Source organism: Hemitrygon akajei, chromosome 9 (genome assembly GCF_048418815.1).
Source record: "Hemitrygon akajei chromosome 9, sHemAka1.3, whole genome shotgun sequence".
Taxonomy (NCBI): Eukaryota; Metazoa; Chordata; class Chondrichthyes; order Myliobatiformes; family Dasyatidae; genus Hemitrygon; species Hemitrygon akajei.
Genome location: NC_133132.1, coordinates 60,344,602 through 60,353,083, shown reverse-complemented (window position 1 = coordinate 60,353,083; position 8,482 = coordinate 60,344,602). Strand labels below are relative to the sequence as shown.

Below are 8,482 nucleotides of genomic sequence, written 5' to 3'. Positions count from 1 at the left end.
CCTTAGTTACACAGCTCAGGTTTTAATGCTGCTTAAGAAATAATGATGTTTTACAAGCAAAAATGTTCCAAATTCACACTCATGTTCTGACCACGCTTGAGTTACTTATAAGGTAAAACAAAGTGCCTGCTAGCTGCATGAAAACTTGGGTAAAATCCAATTCTAATTTATTTATGTCTTCATACGAGTGTAAATTGAAAAGTAAATTTGTTAACAGTCAGAGGGTATCACTGGTTACCATGTACCCTAAAACAAACAATACACTTCAGAAATAAAATACTACAGTGGCTAAAAATCTAAGATGCAGCTGGAAGTTTTAGAAAGACTCGGGAGGCCAGGCAGCATCTGTGGGGTGAATTTCTGTTGAAAAATTGACCTGAAGTTCTTAACTTTTAATCATCGTGCTGAAACATTGATACTATTTCTCTTAAAGGAGTTGCTGCCTGGCCCGTTTGAATGTTGGACTCTTTCTGTTTAGTTTAACAAACATTTTCTCTTTACAGAAATCACCCAAACTTTTTGAATCATCAGAGTTTAAGCCTCTGGATCCCACTCAGGAACCCATCTTCCCCCCTGAACTGGTAGGTGTAAGTGATAACAAAGCTCCCCCTCCAGGGAGCCCATTCATGGATTAAACACTGCCTAGCCACACTGGTTTATGGAGCAGCTAGACTCTCTGACTGGTTTCCAAATCCCTTCATGGACACACCTGCCCCTATCTTTGTCGTCTCCTCCAGCTTCATTCTGGTTCTTCAGTGCTGTCCTCTTGTACACTCTGAATTTAATGGCTTGACACGCCTTCAGTTGTCTAGCCCCTAAAGTTTTAGAATTCACTCTTGAAACCTTTACCCTTCTACCTCTTTCTCTCCTATTCTAAGTCATTGCTTAAGCCCCTTCTCTTCGGCTACAATGTCGTAGCTTGATGTCCAGTTTTATTTGATGCTGACCACAGGAGCTGTTGTTGAGCCCCTACAATGCTTCCTGTCTCTTGGATTCTTCCATGGACTCAGTGGCAGCTTTGCAGAAGTTGAAATACTCTGCCCTGCCTTTCAATACATTCTCTGATCAACCCTTATACTATGAGAGTTCCCCATTACCTTCAGTGGCTGAATCGTGTTTACCCAAAGGGTTCTCTGAGCCCCTCTTTCCCCTCAGCTGGTCTGGGAGTCGAGCAGGCTCTCTGCACCTACACTGCCATTGACTGGGCTTACAGTGGGTGGAGTCTTCCCACTCACACTGGGAAGGACACTCCACTCTGGGTGTCAATGTGCAGCAGTGGGCTGGGAATTGCTCCTGTCCTGGGCAACACCTTCTGGGAATAACTAGGCAGAGGGAATGCAGACTGGATGGAATTGAATCAATCTCCCAAATCAGGTCGTACCCTTGAGCTCACCCCCACTCACATTTGCCAGCCCTGACTCCCACCAAGCCCAGTGCACCCCTCACCCCTGCGTTCAGTGAGATCCATTGGCTCCCGCGCACCCCTGCCTCAAGTTTTGAAATTCTCTTGCTTTCAAAATCAGACCAACTGTCTCTGCCTATCACCCTTGTGTTTTTGCAGGCACTTAATAAATCTCCTCAGAGAACACTGGTCTTCAGAGGGGAGCGAGTCACTTGGATTCAACCTACAACCCTGAGCGAGCTGCTGGCTCTGAAGGCAAAACACCCTGAGGCCAGGCTGGTGGTTGGCAACACAGAAGTGGGTAAGATACAGACAAAGTGCAGTGGACGATGGTCCTTCCTCAACTAATCTGCCCCTCTCCACTAGTGAGGCAAAGGGCTGGGATAATTGGATTCCAGTGTTACTGGGACGACGGATCAGCTTCAGAAGGTTGTAAAGAAATGGATGGAACAGTATGTTCCCTGTTGTTGGAGTCTGAGCTCCAAGCATCACTTAAAAAATTATCTCAAAGTTGAATTCCCCAGTGAGATCCATCTATTTCACACATTGCCCATTGCCTCATTTTCCAAAGCAGAAACACGCTTGGCTGCTTCATGGAGCTGTTGTCAGTGCCGTGGTTTAGCACTAGTGATCAGTAGTGCTCTTCCCTAAAGGGGTAGGACTGAACTGATTGATTGTCTCTATTAAAAATGAGTGGCACAGTGGTGTAACGAGTTAAGCTACTGCCTCATAGCACCAATGCTGACCTAAAGTGCTGTCTGTCTGTGTGGAGTTTGCATGTTCTCCCTGTGAGTGTGTGGGTCTCCCTCAGGTGCTCTGGTTTCCTCCTACTACCCAAAAATGCACAGATTGGTGGGTTAATTGGCCAAAATTGCTCTTGGTATTGATAAATCTAGAGATGATAGGAATAAAATGGGTTAGTGTAGGATTAGTGAAATACTGGGTTTTAGATGTGCATGGGGCTATTTTCAATCCCTGCATACCTCTTTATTACAACTTAATGATCAAGATTCAAACTTGCAGACTGTCCCAGTGGAGCTACAACTTGTGTTCTCTGGAGTATTAGTTCAGTTTCATATCCACATGTGGCCTCTGTTACAGGGATGGAGGAAGATTATGGGAGAGACGGAGGTAGCTTGGGACCAGATGGAGGAGGGAGGGCAAATTATTTTCCTTTGGCCCAATGAGTTCATTTTGACCACCAAACTTCTATTTACACTAACCCTACATGAATACCATTTTATTCACCTCAAATTCCCAAAACATTCCCCAGATTCTACCCCTCACCTGCACACAAGGGGCAATATACAATGGACAATTAACCTATTGACTTGCACATCTTTGGGAGATGGGTGGAAACTGGAGCACCCAGATGAAACCCATAAGGTCACAGGGAGAGCATACAGACAGCACCAGAGTTCCGATGGAGGTGTGCAGCTCCTACTCTGCCAATTCACCATGGGAAATATGGAAATGCGGAAGCACCGGGGGAAAGGTTTTGTCTGGGTGTTTGGGGGTGAATTTACTTTCTAGAGTTCCAATGGGAAGAGAACCTGAGGAAGCAGGTAATCCATACCTGTGTTTTCCTCCGGAATCTTTGTATCCTGATTATGCCATGTGAATTCTGATCGATGCTGCAGTTGTACTGAGTGGGAAAAACCCCGTAAATCTACATCCCCTTTAAGCCTCTTCCACATTTTGCCTTAGAGAGCCACTGGTAAATGGGGTTTCCTTCAGAATAAGGAGAATCCTGAGAAAATCACATGCACCTTCACTCCGCTATCCGTATATGTGCAATCTATTCAAAATCAATTACTAGTAGATGCAAATTTGGGTGAGCAGAGTGGCATTGGTGGCATGGACACATCACACTGAGGACTCATCCCTCTCTTCCCTCTCCCCATCCCTCTCTCTCTCTCTCTGTCCCCTCCAGGCATTGAAATGAGATTCAAGAACATGTTGTACCCGGTGATTCTGGCTCCAGCTCATATTCCAGAACTGAATTCTACCAAACGCACGGATACAGGTGAGTGAGGCACAGCCATCGATCCTCAATCACATGTGGAACTTGGTGAAAAGTTTGGAGACTGAACTGCCAGTGGGACAGATCGGTTCTGCACTGACTTTAGTAAAAATTGGCCTAATCACGTCGTCTCTCTTTCATTCTCTGATGGAATACCACTATCACTGGCAAGGCCAGCATTTAATTGCCCACCTCCAAATACCATGGGGGGGGGGGGGAGGTGGTGAGCCTCTGGTAAAGGTACTTCTTGCACAGAGCTGTTGGGAAGATCTTCCAGAATTTAGACACAGTGACGGTGAAGGAATGGTGATATATTTCCAGTTAGGAAGGTATGTGACTTGGAAAGGCACCTACGGCTGGTGTTGTCCTTGTCTTTCCAGTGGGAATGGTTGTGGTTTCCAAATGCTGTCAGGGTCACTTTGCAGTGTTGCTGCTCTACTGTATATCTTGTAGATGGGTATTTCATATAGTGCTGTTTTTTTATTTAGTCTGAAACCATTGCTGTGAAATGACTTGGGATATTTCAAACAGGTAAGGCATAGAAAGGGTAGGTTTTACTCAGTGAACAGCAGGGTACTGAGGAGAGCTGTAGAACAAAGGCATCTGGGAATACAGATCCAGAATACATTAAAAGTAGTGCCACAGGTAGATAGGGCTGTAAAGAGAGCTTTTGGCACATTGGCCTTCATAAATCAAAGTATTGAGTACAGGAACACACACAAAATGCTGGTGGAACGCAGCAGTCCTGACGAAGGGTCCCAGCCTGAAATGTCGACAATACTTCTTCCTATAGATGCTGCCTGGCCTGCTGTGTTCCACCAGCATTTTGTGTGTGTTTGTGTTTGCCTGAATTTCCAGCATCTGCAGATTTCCTCGTATTGAGTACAGGAGATAGGATGTTTCATTGAAGTTGTATAAGACATTGGTGAGGGCTAATTTGGAATACTGTGTACAGTTTTGTTCACCTACCTATGGAAATGATGTAAACAATTTTGAAAGAGTACAGAGAAAATTTACCAGGATGTTGCTGGGACTGGAGGACCTGAGATATAAGGAGATTGAATAGGTTAGGATCTTAGTCCTTGGAACGTGGAAGGTTGAGGGGAGATTTGATGGAGGTATACAAAATTATGAGGGGTATAGATAGGGAAATGCAAGTGGGCTTTTTCCACTGATGTTGAGTGGGACTACAACTAGAGATTATGGGTTAAGGGTGAAAGGAGAAAATCCCACGTTCTGATAATCCCAGATGTAATTCGGAGATCGCAAGCCACAAAGCAGAAGGAAAGGATTTTTCCCATTTTTCCTACCGGCAGGGGACGCTGTCTGTGGCCTGCATCGACTCACCCACTTACTTTGTAAGGGAATAACTCCACTCTTTGAATCAACCAGCAATACTGCCTCACAAAACAAAAGTAAACATTTTGTCTAGAAATTGGACTGGACCTGCTTGCTAATTTTTATGGATACACCAGATAAAAATGGAATGTATTACTCTCACTTTGAAATGCTTGTGCCTGTTTCTTATTGAATTTAGGAAACTGGTCTGGGCACACCCTTTACTCAATACAGGTAAAATTTCCCAGATATAATGATATCGTTACTTACTTACCAACAGAAATCAGATAAAAGGTTGTGACCCACAGTTTGTGACTCACTTCTCAATAACACAAGGAGGACACCAGAATAGTGAATTGTGTGGGGTCTTAAGTGATGCTGTTAGGAAATTGTTTTAATGCTTTGTGCATTCTCCATCCACCAAGTTATCTTAAGATGTGGAGATCAGCGTAGGTAATCCGCACTGAGCACTGATCAAGGCGTTTCATATCTTTTGCAGCATGGAGGAAGGCTATTTGGCCCATTTGGTCTATGCTGCCTCTCTGATTGTTCCTATCAATCACAGTCTCATTTGTTTTCCTGTAACCCATTCCCTCTTCCACAGGCATCACTCACCCTTCTTCTGCTACCTCCCACCTACACTAGGGGTAATAGACAGTGGCCAGTTAACATCTCAGCATGTCTTTGGAATGTGGGAGGAAAGCAGAGAACCTGCGTCACAGGGAGGATGTGGGTCTTTTCACACAAGCACCTATGCTTGCTGCCCCTCCCTTTCCTCTGATCCTCACCGCCCCCAACCTGACCCTCGCCCTCACTCTCACTATCCCATTTCGGTTTCCAATCATTCCACCTGTGGTTGTAATGGAGAGAGCCCTTTAGTAGCACTGACCTGCTGCCCATGAATTAGCGCAGGAATGGGTCAGTGGCTATCTGTAGATTGGCATAGATGGGCATAAAGGTTGACATGGATGTGGTGGGCCAAAATGTCCATCTGTGCTGTATGATTCTGTGTTTCTATAATGGAATTACAACCATTCAGTTTTGTAATTACAGTATATCTCTGCTGTTTTCCAAGGGATATTGTTTGGAGCGGCATGCACACTGACCCACATCGAAAATGTGTTGAAAGAAGCTGTGAACGAGCTCCCTGGCTACAGGACAGAGGTTTTCCAGGCTGTGTTGGAGCAGCTGCGGTGGTTTGCAGGGCAACAGATCAGGAATGTTGCGGTGAGCAATTCATGAGGGTGTGAGAATCAGCCTCTCTTCACAAGATCAGTGATGGATCGCGAGGAGAGCAGTGGGAGAATGGAGCAGGTGCTGAGTGAAACTTGGTTTATGGGTGTAGGTGCCCAAGTTGGAAATGAGGATCTCAGAGACGGGAGTGGTTTTGGAATTAGGGGATAGAGTTTTTGAGCTGGGGATGGAGGACTGCTGGTGATGCAGGTTAAGTAGGGGTTGGGGTAGCAATGAGGGTTGAGCGGGATCATGAGGAGAGATGGTCCCAGGAATTGGAGGAGGGGCCAGGTGAGTTAATGGCATGAGGATTCTTAAATTCAGAATCAGAATCAAAATCAGATTTATTATCATGGACTTGGATGGTGTGAGCTTTGTTGTTTTAGGGCAGCAATACAGAGCAAAAGCATGAAATGGCTATAAATTACTAAAATAAATCATGCAACAAATGAAGTAATGATGGTGTGTTCATGGGTTCAAGAGTACACTGGATCTGGGATCCATTTGCTGAGGAAAGCCTTGGAGTGAAGTACTTGACATGGTGTTGGGAACTTTGTTAGAAATGCTCTCCTGGGTTGAGTCCAAGCTAGGGGATGAGCTGAAGGTGGGTTATCCTGTGGCAGAAGTGGTTGATCCGGGGATGATTTACCTTGTTGGGTTAGTGAGGGGTGATTAGAGTTGGGTTACCTTGAGTTGGGGTAGTGGGAGTTGAGTTGGTAATGGATACCTTATATTTGGGTTATGAATGGTAGGTTGGAGATGGGTTACCTCAAGCCAGTGTAGTGGGAGGTGATTTGTGTTGGATTGCCTTGATTTGGGACCTGATCTGAGATAAGGATGTGTTAGGTTTGGAGAGGGTGGTTGCTCAGTTTGTTTGGATGCTCTTGAGCTGAATTCAAGAGGTGAGATAAACAATGAAAAGTGAGTTGGGGTTAGGCTACCCTAGACTAGGGGCTGAAGGTGAGTTGAGGATGATTCACTTTGTAGTTAAGGCGTGGGGGAGGGGAGAGGGTGTTTTTGGATTGAGTTACTTTGAGTTGGCTGTTAGGATGAGTTGGGTGGGTACCTTGTGCTGGAGGTGAAATGGGGTGAGTTGGGGTCAAAGTGAGAGGTGGTGGAGATGAACTAGAGTTGGGATGGGTTGCTTTGTACTGGGATTTGAGATGGGGATTAATTATCTTGGATTGGGGTTGAGGGACAAGTTAAGGTTTAGTCTGAGGAGTTCCTAGAATCTCTACATATTCTAATTTTTCAGTAATGAACTGCTGGAGCCCCACGACCTGGGAGATGATCTTCCATCCCTCTGATACCTTCCTCTCCGTACATCTCCCCAGTACACAGTAGGGATTGTGCCTATACCACTACGTAGCAGAGAGAGCTGGGCTGCAGATAGGGGCGGCAGAGTTACTTGGTGTTGGATCTATCAGGAAATTGGAACAACATGCTGGAAATTCTCCAGATTGGAAGAGGGATAACCAGCCAGTTGTCACCTATGTGGCCTGTGGTGGTCAGTGGTCGAGGTGTGTGCACCAGGTTGGGGTGCGTGGAGGGTGGATTTTAATACATAAAGAGTTGAGCAGGTGAGCATTCAGCAATAACAACTTCTTCCTTTGCGTGACGTTTCCAGGCTGTAGGAGGGAACATCATGACTGCCAGCCCTATCTCAGACCTCAACCCCCTTTTTGTGGCCTCTGGTTGTCTACTTAACCTGGCATCCCAAGGTAAGAGAATCCCGGGTGGCCAAACAGGCTTCACAGCCCAATTCCCGTCCTCACTGTGATTCACTCACTCTTTGACAACCTGTTTGCAGGGAGTACCCGCATTGTGCAGATGGATGGCGATTTTTTTACCGGCTACAGGAAGACCATATTAAACCCGCAGGAGATCCTGGTCTCCGTGGAGATTCCTTACACCAGGAAGGTGAGGACCTGCTGTAAAAGAATGAGGAGCCTCATTTGTGAATTCCCTTGTGTAGAATTATGCTGAGTTTATGGCAGAGAGGCCGGCTGTTCAATCAGCCAGATCAGTGCCGGTTTTGATGCTCCACGTGAGCAGCTCTGTGGTGCAACTGGTGATGCCCCCTGTCTCTGGTTTCCAATGGTCCTATGGAGTCTGCACATCTTTCCTGTGACAGAATGAGTTTCCTCTGCATGCTCTGGTTTCCTCCCACATCCCGAAGATGAGCAGATTACTGGGCTAATTGGCAGCTATAAATTTTCCCTAGTGTGTGGGTGAGTGGTAGAATTGGGACCATTTGATGGAACAACAAGGAGATAAAGTAGAATTAGTGCAAAATGGATGCCTGACATTTGACGTGAAGTTAGTGAGCTAAAAGATCTATTTCTGTACTGTCTGACCATGGGATGGAAAGTCCTGAATGAAGACCTTCTCCCTTCCTCCTCCCCATCAACACACACATGCACCTGGCCTCACATTCCCACTCAGCTAGGGGATTTGCCCTGGATTTATTCAGTTAATTGAGCAAA

The 8,482-nt window shown here is 45.8% G+C and overlaps 1 protein-coding gene across 7 annotated transcripts in view; it reads left to right on the top strand.

Moving 5' to 3' along the window:
- xdh (xanthine dehydrogenase) overlaps window positions 1-8,482 on the top strand; it is a 94,450-nt gene that overhangs the window by 24,799 nt on the left and 61,169 nt on the right. For all 7 annotated transcript variants that reach the window (XM_073056073.1, XM_073056075.1, XM_073056070.1 and 4 more), the window contains 6 exons: window positions 504-581; window positions 1,562-1,703; window positions 3,336-3,428; window positions 5,839-5,990; window positions 7,624-7,717; window positions 7,807-7,916. In XM_073056073.1, coding sequence (XP_072912174.1) covers window positions 504-581; window positions 1,562-1,703; window positions 3,336-3,428; window positions 5,839-5,990; window positions 7,624-7,717; window positions 7,807-7,916 — 669 coding nt within the window. The remainder of the gene's footprint in view (window positions 1-503; window positions 582-1,561; window positions 1,704-3,335; window positions 3,429-5,838; window positions 5,991-7,623; window positions 7,718-7,806; window positions 7,917-8,482) is intronic.